The following is a 25,484-nucleotide window of genomic DNA, read 5'->3' as shown; positions in this document are numbered from 1 at the left end:
AAAAATAATTAAACTCACACTAAATTAAAAAAAATAGTTGGCATCATTTAATTTTAGTAATCTTAAATAAAAAAAATAAGATTATTTCTAAAATGTCCTTGATTGGAACTTGATATCATAAATAAAAAGAGTTCTTAAAAATAAAATTAGAAATAAATGAAAAATATTTTAAGAATGATAGCAATAGGACAAAATTATATAGATTTGTTTATATTTAAATTCAGCATTTAAGATTATCTTTTTCTTATATATATTCGAGAAGAAATATCTTGTTAATTGATTTCCAAAATATCAATCTCTTTAGTTAGTACTCTATGTTATTTCTCTCGTGTCTCCGATCAATGAAGTTTGTGATTTGGTTTATGCAAGTAGTTCGGTCTTGTTTTTTAATTTCGTATTTTATTTTTGTGTTCCAAATTATGATCATGTGAAGAATTAGCAGATATACTTGTTTATGTTAAAGTATTCAAGGTTACGACACTTCAAACTGATGCACATGCAGTTGTAAGCCATATTCTTATATTAATGTGAGTTAATCTAGTAAAATAAATCAAACTTTTTTTGCATTATTTAAAATAAATCACTTTTTTTTGGCATAAGTTAAAATCAATTATATGCCTCAACATTTTAAGAAAATTTGTCATCTAACTTCTTGGAAAACATCTATAAGACAAACATATATAAACATGTAGGAACTAATATTTGAAGCTAGACATGAGCCCTAGCTATTTTAAAAAATTTCTCCACAACACTTAAAGAGAAAAATAAAATAAGAAATAAAAATATAAAAAAATTTATAAGCTAAAATTAATTTATATACTAATTAAAATTAACTTTCAAAGAAGCTAAATAATATAGTTTTTATAAATTAGCTTATACATAAACTCATTTTAACTGATAGGATAAATTTATTTTATTTTACTTTCTTAATTTCTTTTCTATATAATTAAGTGCTTATAAACAAGTTTTTTCAAACAAGACCCTAGTAAATAATTTGCCAGATAGCCTCAGGTACCAGCATTCCAAGTTTTCATTTCCCCGACTGAGTTGGTCGATCGAGTCTCTGTGAATTGAAGCCTTTTTTTTATATCTTATCATATCAAAAAATCCAAATTATCTAATATATCTTGGTAAATGCATGAATTGAACAATCTTATCAGCTTACAAACATCGAACATTAATCTTGCAAGCCAATATAGAGATAATGACAAGTTCAATCAGATCGAGGTCCCTACGTTCAAAAGAATATATATTTTCAGACTTTAGGAATTATCGTGCTATTGACACACTTTACAAGTTATTCATTGTGTATTGTGTGTGAGACTAACTGTTAAATTCTTTCAAGAATCTTTGAATTTATCAAGAGTGATTATATTTGTGACGTTCGACAGCTTATCAATTATAGACTGTGATGTCTTCCAATTTCAATTTTTTTTTTGTTTTTGTTCCCAAATTTTTATTGAATCAAACCCTATTCTTCAAATTCTCAGTTTTCATCTCAACTAATCTTAGATTATATCTCTCAAAATACTAGGCCTAATAAAATGTGGATAAGGTTGTTTTTTAACTAGCTTCAAAAACATTGGCTAAAGAACTTATCAAGCCCATGATTGAGGGGCCAATGAATGAAAGGCCTAAAACACTTTAAATTTTATTTAGTAAAGAGATACTCTTAAAAAAACACTTTATTTAATAAACTGATTACAGTTATTTTTTAAATTTTTTATGTTTGTTTAAAGTTTAAACTATTCTTTTATATAAAAAAAAATCCACTATTTTTTAAAAAGTTCTTAAAAAACAATTTTAAACACTTTTTTTTAAAATTATTTTTTCTAAGATTAAACAAACAGATCAAAAAAATTATAATTTAATCCATAACAATTTTCTCATTCAAGCCACAAATGCACGTGAAAGTTACTATGTTTAGTAAGATATTTTAATTAGTTTATAATTAAAAAAATTATTTTATTATTCGATAAACAAGTTTTTTTTTTATAAATTCTTAGTAATTTTTAATATTTTTTCAAACTAACTTGAACTAATGTTTTGTAAAACGTAAGTTTCTAATTTTTAATTTTTTTATATTTTTTTTATTATTATCTTCAATATATTTATCAAATTTTTTAGTTATCATTTTTAAATAAATCATGATTTTATTATTTTATTGTCATTTTACACTTTGAGATACTTTAACAGTTAATCTTAATGAACACTTATAATTTAATAAGTAATTTTTTAACTTTTAGCTACAGCTTTCTAACTATCAATTAACTTTTCAACTTCAAATAACATTTTAACTAATTTTGTTCAACATAACCATAGTTAAAAAAAAAAAATCTGTAGTATGCATGCATTCTTGAGTAACATGGTCATATAAATCTTCCCACCATAGACCAAATTCTTGACAACATCAGTTAATTTTATTTTTTTTAAGAAAACCTATTAGTGCAATTTTATTGTATTTTTCCTTTTATAAATACAACTGTACCTTCGCCACAGTCTTGAGAGAAATTTATACTTTTACACTATAAATACAGATTGTTTACATAAATTTGATTTTCTCTCTTCAATTAAATGGAGAAAACCCATTTTCTTAATTTGTAAATATTTTAACATAAACTTATTATTAAAATTAATTTAAACTATTTTTATTATGCTCAATAATTTAAGATTAATTCTTCTAATTTTAAACAAGCATTAGTAGATGTCAAGTTAGTTCAGTTGACTGAGTCAAATATATAAATATATTTTTCGTCAACATAAATATGAAAATATTTAAAATTTGTTCATATGAATTTTCAATATGTTTTTCGTCCTCACAAAATTAAAATATGTTTTTTTTAACAAAATTTCGACCTTCAAACCTGAGTGCATGACTTTTTTACATCAATTATAAACACATTAAAAAAACATCACATTTTTTTATCAATTATATATATAATCGATGGAAAAAATATCATATTTACATGATATAAAAAGTCATCCGCATATTTCGGGCCAAAACAACAATACATATTAATTTTGTGAGGACAATAAATATACTGAAAATTTTACTAAAATAAATTTAAAACATTTTCTTACTTACGACAAAAAAATATTTTTTAGCCAGAAATTAAAACAGTATATTTGCCATTTGAGCCACGTGTTAGGTGTGGCTGTGATATGGGTGTTTTTATCATTTAGGGACAATTTTTTTTCATTTTTTTCATACGAGGGTACTTTTTAAATTATTTTTTAAAAGTGGATAAGTTGTAAAAGTGTTACAACTTCTGAGTTAGAAGTTGTAACATCTGTTACAACTTATCATTTTTTTTAACTACAATCGTAAACTTATTTATGACGTCAATATTTTTTTTATTTACGTCTCTAAAATCGTTAAGTTTTTTTTTTAATTGTATGACTTTAAAGTTGTAAGTTTTGTCTTTTTTTTTTCTTTTTACGACTTTGAAGTCGTTTTTTTTTGTTTAAAATTTTTTATTTTAGAATTTTTTATTTGCTTGTATTTTCTTTTTTTTTTTTTCAATTATTTTAAAAAATTTTAAATAATTTTATTTATTTAATTATTAAATAAATATTTTATTTATTCATTTAAAAATAAAATTCAATAACATTATTAAAAAATTATCTAAATTTTAAATATATAAAATATATTAAATAAAACAACCTTAAAAATATAATATATTTTAAATAAAAAACATGAAAAAATATATAACATATTAAATAAAACTAATAATATTTTTTATGGTTTTATTTAATTTGTTATATATTTTTTTAATATTTTATATTTAAAATATATTATATTTTTTAATATTTTTTTATTTAATATATTTTGTATAGTTAAAATTATATAATATTTTAATAGTATTATTGAACTTTTTTTAAAATGAATAAATAAAATATTTAGTCAATAATTAATTAAATAAAATTATTTACATTTTTAAAAAAATTGAAAACAAAAAAGGAAATACAAGTAAATTAAAAATTCTAAAATTAAAAACTTTAAACGTTCAAAGTCGTAAAAAAAAACCAAACTTACGAACTTTTTTAAAATGATAAATAAAAAAATTACATTAAAATTATAAATAATTTTATAACTTCACTAAAAAAAATAATAAGTCATTCTAACTAAAACTTGTAACACGCTTATCTTCTTTTAGAAAATAAAAAGCTGTGATACGAGTTTGTTTGTGACTGACAGCAGCACCCTTTACAAACGCTGCACAATTTGGCGCCAAAAACGGTCTTTCCCAGTTTCCGTTTCTCTTCCATGAATCTCATAAAATCATGTACGAGGAAAACCCATCTCCACAACCTCGGCACCTTGACTTCGCCAAAACGACACTTTCAACATGTCGATGCTTCCATGATCAAGACAGGCTTCGATCCCAACACGTGCCGTTTCAATTTCCAAGTTCAGACCCATCTCCAGCGCGGGGATTTGGGCGCAGCACGCAAACTGTTCGACGAAATGCCTCACAAGAACGTCATCTCCACCAACACCATGATCATGGGTTACCTAAAATCTGGTAACCTTTCCACTGCTAGGAGCTTGTTTGACAGCATGGTTCAACGCTCGGTTGTTACCTGGACAATGCTGATTGGTGGCTATGCTCAGAACAACCGGTTTCTCGAAGCTTTCAATCTCTTTGCCGATATGTGTAGACACGGAATGGTTCCGGATCATATCACCTTGGCCACTCTCTTATCTGGGTTCACTGAATTTGAATCTGTAAACGAAGTAGCACAAGTGCATGGCCATGTTGTCAAAGTGGGGTATGATTCCACCCTCATGGTTTGCAACTCGTTGCTTGATTCTTACTGTAAGACGCGTAGCCTCGGTTTGGCTTGTCACCTCTTCAAGCATATGGCAGAGAAAGATAATGTCACTTTCAATGCATTGTTGACTGGGTACTCCAAAGAGGGGTTCAATCATGACGCCATAAACCTATTTTTCAAGATGCAGGATTTGGGGTTTAGGCCCTCGGAATTTACTTTTGCTGCGGTTTTAACTGCTGGGATACAGATGGATGATATAGAGTTTGGGCAACAAGTTCACAGTTTTGTGGTGAAGTGTAATTTTGTGTGGAATGTGTTTGTGGCTAATGCTTTGCTTGATTTCTACTCGAAGCATGATCGGATTGTTGAGGCAAGGAAGCTTTTTTATGAGATGCCAGAGGTGGATGGTATCTCTTACAATGTGCTCATCACGTGTTGTGCATGGAATGGAAGAGTTGAAGAATCTCTTGAACTTTTCAGGGAGTTACAGTTTACTAGATTTGACCGGAGGCAATTCCCATTTGCTACCTTGTTGAGCATTGCTGCAAATTCTTTGAACCTGGAAATGGGTAGGCAAATCCATTCCCAGGCTATTGTAACAGATGCCATTTCGGAAGTTCTAGTTGGGAATTCTTTGGTTGACATGTATGCTAAATGTGACAAATTTGGGGAAGCAAATAGGATTTTTGCTGATCTGGCACATCAAAGTTCAGTTCCATGGACAGCTTTGATCTCAGGTTATGTTCAGAAGGGACTACATGAAGATGGCCTAAAGCTATTCGTTGAGATGCACAGAGCCAAAATAGGTGCTGACTCGGCCACTTATGCCAGCATCTTAAGAGCCTGTGCAAATCTAGCTTCACTGACACTAGGAAAACAGTTACACTCACGTATAATCAGATCAGGATGCCTTTCAAATGTATTTTCTGGGAGTGCACTGGTTGACATGTATGCAAAATGTGGATCCATAAAAGAAGCACTTCAAATGTTTCAAGAGATGCCTGTGAGGAATTCTGTCTCCTGGAATGCACTGATTTCAGCCTATGCACAAAACGGAGACGGTGGCCATGCTCTTAGATCATTTGAACAAATGATTCATTCAGGTCTGCAACCAAATTCTGTTAGCTTCCTTAGCATTCTATGTGCTTGCAGCCACTGTGGTCTTGTTGAAGAAGGACTACAGTACTTTAACTCCATGACTCAAGTGTATAAACTTGAACCCAGAAGAGAACATTATGCATCAATGGTTGATATGTTATGTCGTAGTGGAAGATTTGATGAGGCTGAGAAATTGATGGCTCGGATGCCATTTGAACCGGATGAGATAATGTGGTCATCAATTCTCAACTCATGTAGGATCCATAAGAATCAAGAGTTGGCAATTAAAGCAGCAGACCAACTATTCAATATGAAGGGCCTTAGAGATGCTGCTCCATATGTTAGCATGTCCAATATCTATGCAGCAGCTGGTGAATGGGACAGTGTGGGAAAGGTGAAGAAGGCCTTGAGAGAACGAGGGATCAGAAAGGTCCCGGCATACAGCTGGGTTGAAATCAAACAGAAGACCCATGTTTTCTCCGCCAATGACACGTCTCACCCACAGACGAAAGAGATAACGAGGAAGCTTGATGAACTGGAAAAGCAAATGGAGGAACAAGGGTATAAACCTGACTCAACTTGTGCCCTTCACAATGTGGACGAGGAAGTCAAGGTAGAGTCACTAAAATATCACAGTGAACGCATTGCCATTGCCTTTGCACTAATTAGCACCCCAAAGGGGTCACCCATATTGGTGATGAAGAATCTACGAGCTTGTAATGATTGTCATGCCGCTATCAAGGTAATCTCCAAGATTGTAAATAGGGAAATCACAGTCAGGGATTCAAGTAGATTCCATCATTTCACAGATGGATCTTGCTCCTGTAAGGACTACTGGTAGGTTGCCTTTTGTTTCCACCAATAAAATCATGATTTTTTCTATATAAAAAAAGGAGCATATACACCACAAAGTCATTTCAAAAGATTCCTGAAGATCACTGGACTATTCCAGCAAAACGAAAAATTAGATCAAAGTCGATTCTGATCGATCTATTTGTGCCACAATTATGTCCCATAAATCAGCAGCTTCGCACATTCTTTAAACTTGGCCACCCCTAAAAAATACATGCCACTAATTCTCGAAATTATCTTCATAGTAGCAACAAAAACTAGGACAAGAAACACCTTTCAATGTGAAGTCGCTGCCTTGTTGGGAGGCAATTCCTCAGAACACGCCAAAGAAAATGCTAATGCGGAGGCTCCAAATGAGTGACTAGTTGCCGTTAATTTTAAAAGCATCATTGCAAATCATAATTTTCATGAGGTGGTGATATGCCGACTTGACACTATATTCCCCAATAGCATTTAATCTTCAAATGATATCACTGTCTGCAGTATTGGTTAAAGGCAAGGATATGATGTTCTGAAAATCCACATTGCTAAATAATTGCTCAGCAACGTCCAATCTCCAGCTTGGATGAGAATGATCACAACTTTAGTTTTAGAAGTGAGTTTTAGATGAAACCAACTAGGTTTGACAGCTTATCTATAATACTTCTCATAGAGCCCGTTCATAGATCAACAGATTTAGTTTAGATTATGTTATCATATTCCATAGAATAATTGCACCCAAATTAGATATCTAGAAATTTGGATCCTCTTCTCTCATGTTCCATCTCGCGATTAATATTGAAGAAAACTTTTTTGCAAGGATTTTAGCAAAAGTTTTAAAAAAAACGATCTGCAACGGTAATTTCAACAACATCAAGATTTTCAATTGTAATTGCGCAACAGTTAGTTTTCGAATTATAACTAAATCACGCTTTTGAGCCTCAATCTTGTGTGACTAATTTTCAACAGCATCCAGATTTTCAATTGTAATTTCAACAACATCCAGTTTATCACTCAAGCCTCAATCTTTTGAGCTAACTACAGGACTAATTCACAATCTAAAACTTAATCACACTTAAAGCTTTTCAATCCTGTCCAAAGATTTCTAACCTAAGTTCTCTCTTACAAAATTAAGTTTTAGATTGTGATATAACAGATTATCATGAACGAACATGACCTAAAACAGAAGTGTAAATAATTATAGATCTGCTACTGAATCTATAACAATATAAGATGAACTGATCTCAAAAGCTCAGATTTTCATTTAGAAAACTCGAATTATGCATGAGGTGAACTGTTGAGCCATTCCAAGAAAACTAAAGTTACACTAAGTTTTGTTGTTCACAATAAAATGCTATAAATGAAATGTAACTTTCATGACTAAAATTTGAATTGAAGAGTAGGCAAATGGGAAAATTTGAATTAGAAAAAGAAACTAATATATAGTTTTGCTTGCTCACGTTTTTGCTAGACGAATTAACACGCATACCAGGGAAAAAGTCAACCAGAACTAAAAACAAAGCAATTGTGTGTATTCCAGTTACAATATGTTAGGGGGAAAACTAAAAAGCCAAATAAACAAACATTCAGAAACATTTGGGTAGAATGTGTAAATAACAAGATTCATGTGACAGACTTGTTCGGTAGACTATGTGGATATTTAGTTTGCAATTAAAATTGTTGTGATACACTTTCCAATATAGATCACGATCCTTTTGCAAAAGTATTTTTGCCTCACAAAAGTATTTGTCTCAAAAGTAATTTTTCACGAGTTCCAAACTATAATCCCAAAGGAGCCGTATAATTATTTACACTTCTGATTTAGGTCATGCTGGTTCATGATCATCTGTTATATGTTGTTAATGAGTCTCATCTATTAGATTCGATAAGTATACATATTTGTCACTGAAAGGGACAATCATGACTGAATTTTGCGATTTCTATAGATTAAATGTGAAAATTTTACTTTCTTGATTGAAACCCGAGGGAGCTCAAAAGCAAACAACTAACAGTTACTACAGACCTTGTATACTAATCATCAATTGAAATCTCAATACTACAAAAACTTCCACCGAAAAGCAATATATAAAAAACGAATTGAAAAAAAAACAAAAAAAAACTATTTCCTAAGCAACTCATCAGGAACAACCCTAAGCTGCTTCCTCTGCTTGGATTTGGCGATCTTCTTCAAAGTATTAGGGTTCGTAATCTTCTGGAATTTGGTTCCAGATCTGATAATATTCTCCTGCTTCTTCTTCTCCCTCTCCTCTCTCTTCTTCCTCTTCTCGACCTTGTTCAATCGAATCTCCTCCTTCAGCTCCATCATCCTCTCCTTGTACGCCTTCTTTATCACCTTCTCCCTCTCCCTCTGCTCGAACGTCGTCCCCTTCCGGCTCACCTGCGCCGCCGACGCCCTATGCTGCCGCACCTGCTTCCACTTCCGCCCCGACACCCTCCCGGCGATCACGCCGTCGTAGCTCGCCTGCCCGAACACCGGCTTGTCCGGATTCTCCGACGACGGCACCGCCGATCGCTTCGCTGGCGGAGGGAGTGCGTCGTCGGTGTCCATCAGAGAGGCGCCGTCGATGGCGTTGTCGTCGTGCTGAGGCTGCGACTGCTGCTCTCTCTTGCGCTTGTAGGTTTTGCCGCCGAAACCCTCGTCGAGGCAGCGAAAGTCGATTGTGCACGCCATGAGTGTGATGTGCGAAGAACGAAGAAGAAAACCCTAATGGATTTTAGGGTTTTATAGGGTATATTCTCACTCACTCGCTGGTCTTGTTTTACGAATATGACCTTCTTTTCACAGTTTTATGACCGTTTTGTCTTTAGAATAGAATAATTAGAGAATTTATATGGTATATGCATGAATTTAGAGTTATATATACAGGGTTACTTTTAAATATTAAAAATTAAAATTAAAATATATTTAAAAAATATTAGCTTAATTTATAAAATGTTATTATCATTATTAACATAAAAATATAAAAATAGATTTTTTTTAATTAAAAAAACTAATATAATCGATAGAAGATTCTTTTATTGGCGATGTTAATATTTTATCATGTTTACTGTTGTTAAATAAATTTAAGTTGAAGAAATAAAAAATTATATTTTGATTGAAAAGGTCATTTATAAGAAGAAGAAGAAAATATTGTTTGACATGGATCACAAAATGAATAAGACACTTTAATACCTAAAATAATAATAAACAACTGTCTCCCTCGAAAGAATAAATATTCAAAACTATTACTGCATCCTATTCTTATTATAACATACAACTAACAATTCATCAGGATTAAGAATTTTAGTTAACTTAATTAAAAGCACTAAATTTATCTTAAATTGATATTATTTTTTTCCAAAATCATCCATGCAAATACAATTAACAAACATTAATAGATTATGTTTCTCTAATTGTCATGTCATTCTAAAACTTATTTTAATGAAATGTTTTTTTTTTAAAAAAAATTACAGTATAAAACATTTTAGATTAGACTTTATAAAAAAAATTAACCATTTATTCCTTTCAATCTTTACCCTTTTATTTCTATCTCTAAATTAAATTTTAATTATTTTTTAAAACAAATTGTCATTAAATTTATGCTAAAATCTATCGTTATATTTTTATTTAAAAATTATCAAATTAAATATTTATTTGAAATGTAAATTTCATCTTTCAAAACTCATTTCCATATCATACTTTAATATTCATAAAGAAAAAACATCTAATAATGTTTTGTTTGAACAAAAAATGGAGAGATAGAGGAGGGAGAAGAGTGAATTTTTTTAAAAAACTTTTCATATTTGGTTTGGTTTGGTTTAACTTTTAGAATGGGAGGAGAACGAAGGAGAGCATGAATCGGGGTTGAAACGGTTCTAAGTGTATTGACTAAAGATAATCTACTTATATTCTGAAATCCAAAATTACAAGGATATAAAAATAAATTAATTTTTAAAATCTCTTTCCTTTCCTTGGAAACTAAACAAGAAAGAGTTACTTCTCTCCTCCATTAAAATCCCTCCTCTCAACCTAATAAGATATCTAATCAAAATCTCTCTTTCCTTTTCTTCCCCTCCCTTGAACCATAGTGTTCATAAGATATCTAATCAAAATCTCTTCCTTTTCCTTCTTTGAACCAAACAATCCATAAAGTAAAGTCATTCTATTCTACTATTATACTTCCTTTGTATATAAGAAAAGGTTTCTTGGTATAAGAAAAAAAAAATTAAATTAAAAAAAAGGACTAAGTTTATTGATATAATTCTAACCCAATAATATAATGATTGATATTGATATCAATTATATAATTCTCCTATAAGTATTAAGAAGATTATTCAAACTCACAATAAAATATAAATAACTGCTTGCACCTGGTCAAACCCCCTTATAGAGGAGGCGACCAGAATATACAAAGGTTTACTCTGGCAATAACATACTAATAAATACTGTACTAATATATCGTTATTCCTCCTAGCCAAAAAATTTCTTAACCTATAAGATAAGATATTAATCTGCTATATTGGCAAAACAAAAGTATACCGCTAAGATAATGCAGGAACCGAACCATTTCTAGGTATGCATTCATTCTCTAATTCAGAGAGTTCGCTCTCAAAGAAGGCTTTGTGGAGAGCCCTGACACACTGGTCTGCTTCACTGTCATTTATAACTAACGAGATATTCACCTGGCGAGAAACAAACGATAATGAAATGAAAACGCTAGAGTAATAATTTGCAGATAAATGTAATTTATTTATACTCGGCCTGAATATGACATTGACAATTGATAAACCCCAAAAGCCAAGAAAAATATTAATGTGATAGTGGATAAGGAAGTTGTTAGTAAATATTTGTTTTATAATTTAAAATTTATAAAAATATGATACTCATATTAATTCTGTTTTTATAACATAAATTATTTGTTCTAGAATTTGTTAAGTAAAATTAGATTTTTTATATTTTTTAAGATTTTGCTTTAATAGATCAATGCAATTTATTAGTTGGTTTTGTAACATCCCATTTTTTTCATAAATAAATTTAAGAATTTTTTAGTAAAAATAATAAAAATAAATAAATAGAGTAAATAATAGGTCGTAAATGTCCCTAGCTATAAATAGCAACATGCTAGGTTTTCCAGACTGACTCCTCAGCCTCCTCTGCCTCTCATTTTCGTTTTTCCCCTTCTCCTCTCAAAACCCTTTCTTTTTCCCGCAGCCCACAAAACCTGTCTCAGAAAAACGATGATCTCGGACTCATTCACCGTTGGATCGTCATGAAATTTGAGCACCACGTTCGCAACCCAATTTCGAGCATTCTCACCGTTGGGAATTGCAAAATCATGTCTGAGCTTAGAGGAAAACCCTTCGCATTGTAGCTTTTTATTTTCCCGCAGAAACCCAAAACTGTCTCGGTAAAACTACGATCCCAGTTTTGTTAACCGTTGGATTTTCATGAAATTTGGATATGTTGTTCAAAATTAAGTTGCGCACACTTCCACCATTGGGATTTGCGAGATAATATTCGTGGTGGGAGAAAAAGGAATCGCATGAAGACAGTATAAGCGGAGGCTTCAATCTCTTCTCATTCTCTCTGACGTTCGAGAATTCTATCGGAGCAGTCGGAGGAAAAACTTGAGGAATCTCAGGGAACCGCTATAGATGCCGCTATCATTGTCGGAAGACACGTGAGTCCGCTTAGAGGTAAGGGATGAGTTATTCACAATTGGGAACTAGTGAGAACATGTGTAGGGATCCTTAGAGATATCAATTGGAATGAGTTTTTGGGTGTTTTTGCAATTTCATTTTATCCTTATAATTATTACAGTGAATTATATATGTTTGACAGACCAATTGTTGTGAAATTGATATGTTATTATGTTGAGCGTGAACCCTATAAATTGAGTACTTTTTCTAATTAATATGAATTGATAAAATAAAGTAAGGAGAAATTTAGAGAGAGATATTGATTTTGTATTTTCTCTTTTTCTTGTTGTTTAGGTTTTATATATAAATTAAAAAACTAATATCATAATTGAAACTGACCAAAGTGTTCATATAATTATTTAGAATTTGTGCATTGAAAGCTTACTTTGAAATTTGTGATTTAATATGATGTATGCTAGTTTATATATATAGAGGTAGTTATTTATATTAATAATTTATGTAAATAATATTGTAGAGTGTTATAGTATGATTCCAAAAATTATTAAGTGTTGGAGTTTGAGAATATTATGGTTAAATTTTATGAACATGTGTATGTTGTACCTTATGAATATCATTGGGAATGTTATGAGATGGTTGATGTGATGTTATGAGATGTTAAAGTGTGGACATGATATTCAATTGTGAATAAGTGGATGTGTTAACATTTGATGTTACATTAATTATATCGTGAGCTATGAATTATATAATAACCCGACCAGTGTTTATGCGCAGTGTTAAAGAGAAAGTGTAGGTTCCTAGTTAGGAACCAGTGTTAAATTGTAGCGCAATTGTGTTAAACATGTTTGAAACATGAGTGTGAGGTCGTGGTATTTTATAATTCATGAGCAGTGCTTATAAATGAAATATGTGATGAATTGTGGAATGATATGTTGCCTTGAGATTATAATATTGTTATTGAGATTGAGTAAAAGTGTAAAGTAGAACAGGTGTTGAATTGTGATATATGTGAAAACATGTGATGGTGGATTGTGACATTATGAGATGTGAAATTGTGAATGAGTTTTGGTTGTGAATAAGTGTGTGATTAACTCTTGATGTGACATTATTTGTGTTGTAAGCTGTGAATTGTACAATAACCCGACCAGTGTTATCTTGAGAAAAGTGTAAATGCGCAGTGTTAAAGAGAAAGTGTAGGTTTCCTATTTAGGAACCAGTGTTAAAGAGAAAGTGTAGGTTCCTATTTAGGAACCAGTGTTAAATTGTAGCGCAATATGTTGTACGTGCTTAAGACACGAGTGTGAGGTCGTGGGTATTGTATAATTCACTAGCAGTGTCTGTGTGCTAAAATGATTTTAGGGGTTGGACCTGAATCAGGAGGGAGAGGCCCTGATGGACTCTTCGGAGTGTAAGCCTTGGGGGTCACCGGGTTTGAGTGCTCCTTTAAGCCTATGCTGATCCCATATGATTGGAGCATTCTCGCAAAACATCGTGACCCTGACTGGTCTCCCTATGATCTTACTTAGTGAGAGTGACCTGACAAACCCATTGTGTGGTGTGTCTTGTTATGTACTCCTAAGCGCCCTAGGGTGGTTTTTCACTGACATGGTACCACATTGCATATAGGCTTGAGTCTTAGCATAACTGTCTCATGTGCTTGCTAATTGTTTATTATGAAATTGATTTGTTATTATGTCTTGATCAGAGAATGTGATTTTTGTGTAATGTGATTGATGATTGAAAAATGTGATTGATGGATGAAAAGTGAACTTTGAATGAAAAAGTGGTGGAATTACGTGAATTACATGTAAGTAAATTTTATTTAGTTTATATGATATGTATATCAAGTTGTCTTGTTTCTCTATTAATTAGGAATGTGATAACTCACTTCCCGTGTGTTGTTTGTGTTTGGATCCTGTGATGATCTTGAACTTTATGTTCGGGGGAGCAGACGACTAGCTGAATTGATTTAAGGAACCTTGTGTTGAAGGACGTCGAGACACAACGCTCTGATAGGATGTGGCATTGGGATATAGGGTTTTATATTAATTGTATGAAGTCTTAGACGGTCTTGCTTAAATCGAGATAACTTTATTATTTATTTGGACAAGTTTGAATATGATGTAGAAGAAAGTGAATGTGAGCCTTTTATCCCTTTGAAAAACTTGTATTTACAAATGTAAAAAAAAAATACTATTAATTAATATTTGGATTTTTATTCCTTTATCAGTATATATGTGAGGGGTAGAGGGTGTCACAGGTTTGATATTTCTAAGTTAGTTTCAATGGTCAGATTTTTTTTTTGTTGCATAAGGGATCTATGCCTATATATATCTCTTTCCTCCTCTTTAGAAAACACAAGCACGAAAACAATTTTGATTTCTTTCTCTCTATATTTTTTTCTTCCTTTTCTTAACTTATTTTTTAGAACAAGAGCATTCGTGTTCAGAAGGTTCGAACATCCTTTCGCTAAAGATGATCGGAACCAACTGGTTTTCGTATCTTGGGAGAGAAGGGCAATCAGATTTTCCTACTAGTGGGGACATTTTCTCTCTAAGGAGCATTTGCGTGCTTCAACCCAGACTAATAAAATTTATCCCTTGAATTATTTCTTTATGTTTATTGTATGATATAGTGCATTGTCGATTCATGTTCTAAAATTATGTTGCTATTGTTTTTTAATTTAAGACTTTACATTTTCTTCTCATTTATTTCCTTTATATTATTTTAATTTTCTAACAGAACCCACAAGGGTTAGCATGAGATCTTAGATTTGAAACTCATTGTTTATTACCTTCAACAAATATGATGTTAATATGCATGCAAAGATTACAACGAGGCATAAGTCTTTCAGATAACTTAACACATGTTAAGTGTATAACAAGGACATATACAAGCCATTGCTTGTGACTGAGGATAAAAAAGCTAATAATTTCTTAACAGCAACTAGCCAACTATAACGAAGAAACATCGGAAGTTTATAAAGTGCATACCTTAGATGCACCCTGAGAGATCATTTGAACAGTGATCCCAAGAGTTCGAAGAACATGAAAGGCCTGCAACAAAAGGCTAATCAGTAAATTTTAAAGTCAATAAAAGAGCAAAACATTAGCTTATTACAGAAGAACGCAAGTTGATGAGAATCAACTTAGTCCAAAAAAGTGCATCAAACAAGCCCAGGAACTTATTGCAATATGCAATTTTGACCATGCTCCAAGATAGGGACAGAACATCAAAGCATCAAAATAGAACTTTTTAATAATATTTCTCAGAATAATATTCAAAGGGAGATAATATAACACAAAACCTTCTCCAATATTAGTGATGACTTCTGAACATTTCCAATGAGAGAGATTATGGATCTGGTCTTTAAGAGATTTACCACAGCAATTTTTTCCAGTTCTTCGACAACATAGTCAAGTTCCTGTTTAAAGATAAAGAATGATAGCCGATTAGACTTATGCAATGGCTGGAACAAAACTGGAGACAGGGCAAGGATGGAGCATGCATTTGTTTCCTTTATGTAAGTATAAGACTGGGTGACCTCAAGCAGATAGATATTATCTAAGATGGCCATCAACTATACTAATAAGTAATAACAATAACCACGTCCACGTCTTATCCCAGTAGGCAGAAAATACTCCATCGATCAAATGACACCATTTCTTAATATCATAACTCATCAACAAAAAATGGAAGTAGATCAATAGCAATAAAGTTAATGGAAGTAGAACAAAAAGGCTTACCTGTTGAATTAGCTCTCTGCTCCATAGCTTTGATGGATCCAATGTCAAGGAAATACTAACTTCACTTGTAGCTACAACATCAACTGATATGCCTAACTCTTCGAATATTGAAAATACCTGCATCAACTGTTAGCCTAAGTCTTCGAAGATAGGAAGAGACTCAACCACTGGGAGCACAGGTCTGACAGGTGTTAGCTTTCTCACCTTAGCAAGGAACCCAAACTGACCAAGCATGCGAGTGCTTACAATATCTAACATGGTCACATTACGTTTCAAAACAATGCTTGTTAATAATGCCTGCAAGCACAAATAGGAAAACTTAACAGTGTCTAAAATCATCCTTCAGATAATTGTATTTTTCCTCTATGCCAAGGCTCAATTATACAAACCTTGCTCATATCCCTTGTCTTAGCAATCAGAGTACCTGGAGCTTTAGGGTTGTATGAATTTTTAACCCTAACAGGAATATCACTTTCCCTAGCCGGTCTCATAGACTGTGGATGGAGGACCTGCAAATCAGATAAATAATTCATACACAAGATTTAATCTGATATCCAGCCCATGTCATGTCAATAATCATGCTGCTCATGTCGGTGCTGCTAGGTAAATAACACAGAAATATTGTGAGCAACAACTTTTTTAAATAGTAAAGATCTAATATAATTTGGTGAGTCTAGTTTTATCAGTTAATGATCATTCTTATTAAAGTATTCACTTTTAGGGGTATATTTTTTTATGGCTATTAAGCATAGGTTTAAGGGCTGTGTTTGTATTAATTTATTCATGTTATTGTTCCTTTATTCTCTTTTTTTTTTCTCTCTTATCAATAAATTTTAAATCAAGTCCAAAAGAAATGGAACAAAAGTACAAAACATCAGTCCTTACAGTCAACCAGTTTTAGTGCAACCATAATCAAAGCCGCAAAGTCATGTCAAATCTCATGAATACTCTCAGAGCTCCAAAAATATATTATTAAAGAAGATACATAAATCATTGTGCATGTTTGAACTAGCTTATGTTGTATTAAAATAATATTGCAATCAAAATGTAATCAAGAGAGGTTTTGGCTGAAAAATTATTGTTAGGTAGAAATTAAGGTTAAAATGATAAATTATAAATCAGCTGCTGTTGCATAAGAAATAATCATCAGAGGGAGGAAACTATAAAACTATAAATTTATACTAACTTTAGCATAAACTTTGATATATTAACAAAAACATAGCCCGGGAATGGACATTAAGATTTTATGACACCCAATTATATTAATTTGGAATGACAAGTTGCAGCTTTGGATGGCCATTGATATGTGTGCTATGCAAGTCTAGTTCCAAACAGTGGCACAGTTTTTTTTGCATTGTCAGCAGCTACTATAATTATGGAATAAATTGTTCCAAGATCTTGGAGAACTTTCACTTTTGGCCAATTTCTTTTAATACATTTCAAAGGTTTCTTCTAATAGAATTTGTTGCCAGGTGTTATGTGGTTCTTTGAACATAATGGTGTTATTTGACTTTGATCTATAAAGACACTACAAGAGGGAATAAGCTTTGGAATTTGGAATACTTGACGTTGTTTATGTTTCTCAAGTGTATTGGGATGGAGCAGAATGGCTATATCTTCCAAGAGTTTTTTCTTTTCTTTATCCCCCCCCCCCCCCCCCCCAATATGTTATGGGCTTACTTTGTTGATAACTTCTATCCGGTGTTCTCTCCATGGTCAAGAGAATAGCCTTTTGCAATTAGCCCTGTAGGCTCCTTTTTCAGTTTCTCTATTCCTTCCCCAGTTGTACATTTGCAGTATTGAGTTTCTCCTATCAAATAATTGTGTTTAACACTACAACGACAATGACAATAATCAAGCCTTATCCCAGTATGTTGGATTTGTAAAGCAAATATACAGTTTAAAATATTATTGCTTATAATTTGCATCATAGCAATAAGACATGTGATTCAACACTAAATCAGAACCAAGAATGCTTACTAGAATCCTGTTATTTTATACACATGAGAGAAATGGTACATGGCATATTGTCAACAAAATTATGATGATACCTGAGCACCAAAGTATGCAAGTTCAGCAGCCTCATCAAATGTCAAATATGGAACAGGTTTTGCTTGTGGGCATATATTTGGATCACAGGTTAGAACACCATCAACATCTTTCCATACCTGTTTAAGGGACTCAAATTAATTGTTTCATTTTATCTTTATTAAATCTATATGCAAAGGAAATTACGCATAAAAATTTGCAGTATTTCATGCTTGGGTTTTACATTATGAAGTCAAAAAGACACTTGCATTTCCGACATCAAGAATTTGGAATTAATGCAAACATGTATCTAACAATTCATTAATATGCAAAGCAAGTGCACTGACATTCCGACAAGATTTTAAAATTCATAACCAAGTGTTTATGTATGAACCTGGATTTCTGGCAACCCTAGCGCTTTCCCAATTGTTGTAGCAGTTAAATCACTTCCACCTCTACCCAATGTTGTCACCGCACATGATTTTCGTGCCTGCAAGAAGGAAAAAATTATTAAATTTGTAACTAGAGAAATTCACATTTTTGCAATGTAAAAGACAGGAAAACTAGAGAGATAGGTGTTGAGGCAGGGGGAGGAAGAACTGCTAAAATGTAAGGCATCAAAAAGACCTTTCCAAGGAAGCCTGTAACAATTGGAATAGCAGGATCAGAAACCCAATCACTATGTAACCTCTTTGCAACAGCAGGATATGTTGCTTCCAAAATGTCAGCATTTGTGAAGTCATCAGTTGTTATAATACCCATCTCAAATGCATCATACTGCCAAACAAACAAATAAAATTTAGAAACAAACTATATTGATCGAGATTCAGAGTTGGACAATCCTAATCAGCCATTACGAAACTTTTTTATTTGTAATAAGTTTTAGATAGGCAACCAAAACATACTTGGCGGGCCTTAACTCCTAATGTATTAAGATATGCAGCAAATATCCTAGTGGACATGCACTCTCCAAATGAAACTAAATAGTCTTGAGTCCGTGGAGTCAACTCTTTCATCATAGCTATCCCCTTTAGAAGTTGCTCCAATTCTTCTAGATGCTCTGGAAATCACAGACAAATATGATGTTGACAAAAATATGAGTACATACATATCAAAATTACTTGAACATGCATATTGACAAGAAAGAAATGTTATGGTAGAATAAAATAAAAACTTGCATGACATAACAAGCAAAAACTAATGTAACCAAAATAAGATATAGTATGGAAGAAAGTAGCTCACTCTCAATAACATTTCTGTCCACTCCAAGCTGTTCCACAGTCCTAAAATAAGACAACAACACACAACGACTAATAGAGAGCTTTTAAGTCTAAAAAAAATGTGACTTCCCATTATTCTTCAAAAACATCTTCACTAAACATAAAAAAGTTAATAAGAAAATTGATTGTCCTTACCTGAGATGAAGATCTTTTATTATGTTGAGCTCATCAATACTATCAGCATTAGTTACTCCACAGCTTACAGCTTTTTCTCCAGCCTAACAAGACAAAAAGTATCTCATTACTTATAAATTGAAGACTACATCATCTCAATTGCACCGAGTTGCAGACCACATTGACCTGCAATGCAACCACAACCAAAACGCAACCCCAAAGTAATGTAACAAAAATATTAAAAAGTGAGAAAAACAATACCAGCAAAAGCATGTTAGTTGTCTTTCCCATGGCAGAGAGAACAATTATTGGCCTCTCTTCCGGGAAGCTCAGAATAAGGTTGGCAACCTCTCTCATTCTTTCAGCATTGGCAACCGAGGAGCCACCAAACTTCATGACACATGTGTAACTCATTTCAGTTTCCGCAAAGCCCCCACTTTCACCCTCAACCACATCACTTTCAGTTTCCTTGCTGCAACTAACCCTGAGTGCCGCCACCCTCTCACTCGAAACTCTCCTCACAAGGGGAACGGGAGTAACAAACCCAATTCGCCATGGCAGCCACAGGGGTGGTTGACATTGACAACACACTCTTCTACTCAAAGCCACGGGGACCGTGCTCTTACTAACCCAACTTAGTTGCATAGTGCTTGCCATGCTTATTATGAGTTATACGTATTTTGACAAATAACTCAAATCAAATCCAACCAAAAACAATAAGCACAACCAACAACGAAAAACAAAATGTCCTCGGTAATCTGTATCAGTTATCAGTGAAATGCCTCAAATGTTCAAAGCTCGATCTGCGAAAAATTATCAAATTATATCCATTCAGTCACAATGAAATTATCAAAATTCAAAAACTAAAGGAAAGAATAAAAAGCAATAGTTAATTCTATTTCATGTAACGGTTGTTCGAGCAGAAACCGGGGGCTATTTATGGAGTTCAAAGTAATAAATAACTTGTGAGAAGGAGTTTGGCGAAAATGCAGGAAAGCGGTTCAGAAGAAGAAACTCGGAAAATGGAAAATTTGAGAGAGGTTAGGGTTTTATTTTAGGAACAGTGGTTTTGATCAGAGTGGTGGAAGTGATTTTGACCGAGAGCTAAAAGTCTCTCTGCCTCTGGTGTTGACTAAGAGTAACTACTGTGACTGTCTGTGATGGCAGGGAAAAGTGAGTGCAACGCTTCTGGTGGCGGCTATTCTCTGTTTCATTTCTGAAACGACAAAAACGTGTTATTTCCTTAACTAACTTCTTAAGGACTAAAACTTTTTTTCCTCTTTTAAAATATTATATAAGTCTTTATAATTTAATTGAATTTTGAATTAATTCATGTAATGTAAAGGTTTATGATGATTTTTTTTACTTAATGGTGAAATGTTTTTATGTTTTAAAAAAAAATAAAGATTGATATTTCATTCACAAAAAAAGGACAAAAAGTCTTACATAAGAAGACATGAAGGTTTGTAATTGGTGAGGGATCTTCTCCACCCGGTATCTTTCTATACAATCATAGACAAAATTAGCCAAAAAATCATAGCCCTATTAGCTGATCTATGAGCAAAAATCAACATATTGGGAGAATTAGGATTAACAATCCTACAGAGTCTCTTTGATCACATTGTCCAAATAGTTGTTACCAGTCGAGTCCTTGTTCTTCCACGTTTGAACTAGTCTTTGGAAATCCGATTTGAATTGGATCAAACCAAAGGAAAGATTTACTGTCATTTTTGCAACCCCCCTGAAAGTTATCACTTCTATAATATGCGCTTCATAGCAATTAGGGAGAAGGACAGAGCCCACAGATAACACTTCACCATAGTGGTCACGAAAAACCACTCCCAAACCAGTTCCATGATTCTGCTTAAGGGAAGCATCAAAATTTTCCTTAATGACTCCCTCCCTAGGACGTACCCAGCTTTTGGGATTCGGTTTAAATGGAGAGAGGCCACAGTTTATAGGACCCTAAATGGAACGAGCTTTCTCCAAAACAAACTCAAAGGGATACTTCTTTTGCTGGAAAAACATTGATTCCTGTGGAACCAAATGGCCCATAACAATTCACAAATCTTGGCTGAGAAGCCCAGGTCCCTAAGCTAAAGGCACTCTACAAACCAGCCCGCAAAGGAAGATCCTTGACCAACTTTGATTCTTCCTCCCAAGTTGAGGCAAACCAAATTCTCCTCACTTCATCACAAAGCAGGAACGCATTCACTATGTCTTCTTCCGCTTGGCCACATCTTGGACAAATTGGGTCCACATCCATGCCTTTTCTAGACAAATTTTGTCTCACAAGGAGAATGTCTTTGCACACTTTCCACACAAAGTGGACACATTTAGGAATGAACTTAATCTTCCACAAACCTTTACAAAATTTCCCAGGGATAGATCTTATGACAACACCTCCACAATCATCTTTTTAATCACTTGAGAGTATCCTGACTTAATAGAATAAGCCTTAGAGTCCGTGAAGCGCCAAAGTCTCGTCTTAAGTGATAGAGGACTATCCAAGGAGGAAGAGTTTGGCTTAGCTGGGCTCAACATGGATGGACCAATCACTTGAGCAAGGAGTAAGAGATTTCAAGAAGAGCTTGACAATAGACTAAATTCTTTCATGGATGAAAGAGAAGAAGAAGTGAAGTTCATTTATTTTAGTCAACTTTTAGAATAAGATTTATTTTCATTTTTAATTATATTTTTGGGCCTATTTTTGGACTTGTAATGGACTGTTACCTTTTTTATTGTTATTTTTAATTCTTTTAGTTATTAGATTAGTTAATGGGAATTGGGCCTAATTTAGGGTTATTAGTAGGAGTTATAAATAGACTTCTTAAACACTTTGTTGACGGTTTTTATGAAATTTCATATTAGACACAATTAAGAGGTGTCTCTCTTGGTTCTTGTGTGAAACCTTAGATTCTTATCAAAGAATTATATTCTTTGTAGCGAATCATCCTCAACTTATCAATCTTCCAAGATTGTGGCACTATTCTTTCCATCTTCTTCTCTAATTCCGCTTTATCCTTTTATTTTCCCCAATTTCATAGAGTTCCAAATTGGTTTTCCAGTTTGCTGATGTTAAAAATTGGATTCACAAATCAGGGTTCCATCATCAGGTGGCTTAAAGTATCTAAGGGGGATAGAAAGAATTATCTGGCAGATACTTTGGTGAAACATAGCATTCAATTTTTGCACATCCTAGGTGTGAGTTTCATGGTCAATCAACTCAGCAACCTTGAAAGGGCCTTCATCTTTGAGATCCTGAGCAATGTGTTAATTTAGTAAGATTGGGTTACTGGGAATCCACCTATCAAACCAAAATCTTAACAAAATGGTCGTTTCCAATTCACCAACTTGAACCATCTTCAATCACGTCTTTTGTTGAAATAATGCTAGTCCAATTGTAGCTTGGCCTAAACGGTTTCTTCACTTCCAACAAGGATGAGTTAGGAAAGTATCAGGCCTTGATCACCCTAGAAGCCAAGTTTGTTTCCTCCTCGATCAACCTCCAAAGCTGCATAGCGAGAAAGGCTTTTGTTGAAAAAGTGTATCCTACGAAAATCCAATCCACCATTAGATTTAGGTTCAGATAGCTTGTCCCAGTGAATCCAATGCAGTTTCTTGGTTTCAATGTTACCCCGTAGTAGAACCTAGCTATCATCCTCTCAATATCTTCACACAGTGCATAAGGGAGCCTAAAGCAGTTCATAATGTATATGGGAATAGATTGAATGATTGCTTTTATGAGAGTCTCCTTTCCAACTTTGACAAGAAGCTTTCTTTCCACCCTTTCAGTTTTTTCCACACCCTCTCCTTCACATATTGAAAAATGTAGACCTTTGATCACCCAACTAGGGTAGGCAAACCGAGATAACTTCCATGGTGACTAACATCCTTTATGTTTAAAAGCATGGCTAGCTCATGAGATTTGTTTGAAGGCACATTTTGGCTGAAGCTAATGTCAATTTTGGAAAAGTTAATCCTATCATTCCTATGCCCCAAAGCTTTCTCATAGGCTTCAACGATGACCAGGATATAGAGGGTTTCTCATTGGATTGCTCTAACAAAGAGGATACTATCATCGACAAAGAAGATGTGGGAAACTTAGGCGCCCTTGGGCAAACTTTAATCGTGTTAAGGACTTTATTTGCCATTGCCTTGGTAATAAAGGCTGAGAAGGCTTCAATGCACAATATAAAAAGATAAAGAGAAAGGGGATCCCCCTAGTGTAACCCTATCTCTGCTGTTAAATTCCTTCCAGGTTGACAATTAATAAGCACGGAGAAAGATGTGGTAGCTATGCATCTATAGATCATACTGCACCATTTTTGGGGAAATCCCGTAGATTGAAGAAAACTGATAAGTAAGTCCCACTCGACCTAATCATAGGCTTTTAGCATATCCACTTTAATGGTCATGTAGCCCTTTCTACCACATTGTCTGACACTCATGTGGTGAAAGCATTTGAAAGAAACCAGGGCATTAAGACCACCTCCGACAAAATCTGCTTCAATCTATTAGCTATGGTCTTTGTAACCATCTTGAAGATGACGTTACAAAGACTAATAAGGTGGAACTTTGTAGGTTTGTCGGGTTTTTTTTATCTTGGGAATCATAGCGATGAAGGTTTTGTTGATATCCGGGGGTCACCTTCATTATTGAGATAGTGCAGAACCTTATTGGTAACATCATCCCCAATATGAGAACACCACAAGGGCCTCATCAGGGCCAAGGGCTTTTGTGAAGTGCATTTGGTGAAAGGCATCCCAAACTTCCTCTCTAAAGAACTCCCAGTTAAGGGTCGCACAATGGCCCTCAGACACCCTCCCAACAACCAGAGAGGTCACTGCATCAATATCTTGTGGTTGAGAAGATTTGAAAAGGCCAACAAAATAATTAGAAATGACAAGTTCGATACCTTTTTCTTTAGTTATGATATCCCCATTTGAATTTTTTTATCTTCCTAATCGAGTTTGTTATTTGTCTTTGGGATGCTTTCTGGTGGAAGAGTCATAACATTCCACCAAAATCAGGTTATGATCTAACTTATGCCTTGGCAAAGTGGAAACCACTGAATCTACCCAAGAAGCTCTCTGCAAGGTGTTGGCCATTTCCCTATCAAGTCGCTTTTGGATGTTCTTGTCTCCTTGCCGTATATTAGACCAAGTAAATCTATGACCCACACAAACTAAGTAATATAGGTCCAGATTAGTAAAAACTCTATTAAACTCCATCATATGTTGCAAATTGGATTGACACTTTCCCCACTTTTCCTCTTGGGTTAGAATTTGGTTGAAATCTCCAAGATAGATCCATGGGGCTAACTCTAGAGGCTTCATACTTCTCAACAACTTCCAAGAGTCTAGCTTGTTTTCGACATTAGGGAAACCATAAAATAGAGTCATGTAGGCTTTCCCCCATGGTTATGGCTTAGTGAAAAGGATCTCACCTCCACATCAATAGAGTTTTTCCCCAAAATTGCTAAGCCTCTCGTTCTGTGCTTTCCACCTCCTTCACAATCAATCGCGACCAAATTATTCAAGAGATCCACACCTTTTAAAAACTGAATTTTCGTAACCTTCTTCTTGGTTTCTATGAGGAAAACAACATCAGAAACTTCATTTTTGATGAGCTTTTTAAGGGCTCGCACTACTTGTGGATTCTCAAGCCCACGATAGTTCCAAGTTATGGCTCTCATGGCTCTTGGAGGATCTGTTAAATAGATCTCGTCGATATGAATAGTTGAGTTTTTTTAGGAGGTTGCTCCTCCTCCACATCCATGTCTACTTCATTCCTCACTCCCTCCATAGGTCTCTTACCCCCATGAAGGTGTCGCTCTACTTAAGGAAAACTTGGTTTCTCACACACCTCCCTCTTTCACTTCTTTGTTTGGGAGGGTATTTACTTGCTGGTTTTTTTTCTTCCCCATGTTTTCCTTCCTCTCCTTTTGGTT

At 33.7% G+C, this 25,484-nt stretch overlaps 3 protein-coding genes across 5 annotated transcripts; 1 reads left to right on the top strand and 2 right to left on the bottom strand.

Moving 5' to 3' along the window:
• Positions 1 to 4,205: 4,205 nt before the first annotated feature.
• Positions 4,206 to 6,766, top strand: LOC114400875 (putative pentatricopeptide repeat-containing protein At2g01510). The gene has a single exon (XM_028363534.1). It carries the CDS (start codon positions 4,268 to 4,270, stop codon positions 6,713 to 6,715), a length of 2,448 nt encoding a protein of 815 aa, XP_028219335.1. The 5' UTR covers positions 4,206 to 4,267; the 3' UTR covers positions 6,716 to 6,766.
• A 1,860-nt stretch (positions 6,767 to 8,626) lies between these two features.
• On the bottom strand, positions 8,627 to 9,439 carry LOC114400876. Its single transcript, XM_028363536.1, has one exon. It carries the CDS (start codon positions 9,395 to 9,397, stop codon positions 8,825 to 8,827), a length of 573 nt encoding a protein of 190 aa, XP_028219337.1. The 5' UTR covers positions 9,398 to 9,439; the 3' UTR covers positions 8,627 to 8,824.
• A 1,531-nt stretch (positions 9,440 to 10,970) lies between these two features.
• Positions 10,971 to 20,750, bottom strand: LOC114400755 (aspartokinase 1, chloroplastic-like). Of its 3 annotated transcripts, none has more exons than XM_028363378.1 (14): positions 20,459 to 20,750; positions 19,793 to 20,334; positions 19,553 to 19,635; positions 19,380 to 19,420; positions 19,043 to 19,197; positions 18,765 to 18,914; positions 18,532 to 18,627; positions 18,161 to 18,277; positions 16,499 to 16,618; positions 16,314 to 16,406; positions 16,110 to 16,226; positions 15,671 to 15,787; positions 15,357 to 15,419; positions 10,971 to 11,388 (listed from the first exon to the last, which is right to left on the bottom strand). In XM_028363378.1, exons 2-14 carry the CDS (start codon positions 20,186 to 20,188, stop codon positions 11,248 to 11,250), a joined length of 1,689 nt encoding a protein of 562 aa, XP_028219179.1. In that variant the 5' UTR covers positions 20,189 to 20,334; positions 20,459 to 20,750; the 3' UTR covers positions 10,971 to 11,247. The 3 variants fall into 3 exon arrangements, with proteins under 3 accessions (XP_028219179.1, XP_028219180.1, XP_028219178.1); XM_028363379.1 differs by having other exon boundaries at positions 20,495 to 20,750; XM_028363377.1 differs by having other exon boundaries at positions 19,793 to 20,750.
• Between the last annotated feature and the right edge of the window lie 4,734 nt (positions 20,751 to 25,484).

The sequence above is a fragment of the Glycine soja genome, chromosome 19 (assembly GCF_004193775.1).
Source record: "Glycine soja cultivar W05 chromosome 19, ASM419377v2, whole genome shotgun sequence".
Classification (NCBI taxonomy): domain Eukaryota; kingdom Viridiplantae; phylum Streptophyta; class Magnoliopsida; order Fabales; family Fabaceae; genus Glycine; species Glycine soja.
Note: the sequence above shows the minus strand (reverse complement) of the source record. Positions and strands in the feature narration are given on the sequence as shown.

Excerpts from the sequence above, each read along its gene's own strand:
- LOC114400875 (XM_028363534.1), top strand. The coding sequence starts at position 4,268 with ATGAATCTCATAAAATCATGTACGAGGAAAACCCATCTCCACAACCTC.
- LOC114400876 (XM_028363536.1), bottom strand. The coding sequence starts at position 9,397 with ATGGCGTGCACAATCGACTTTCGCTGCCTCGACGAGGGTTTCGGCGGC.
- LOC114400755 (XM_028363377.1), bottom strand. The coding sequence starts at position 20,188 with ATGGCAAGCACTATGCAACTAAGTTGGGTTAGTAAGAGCACGGTCCCC. Across the intron at positions 15,788-16,109 it reads GCAGAGAGCTAATTCAACAG|GAACTTGACTATGTTGTCGA; the intron begins GTAAGCCTTTTT and ends ATCTTTAAACAG. Across the intron at positions 15,420-15,670 it reads CATCACTAATATTGGAGAAG|GCCTTTCATGTTCTTCGAAC; the intron begins GTTTTGTGTTAT and ends CTTTTGTTGCAG.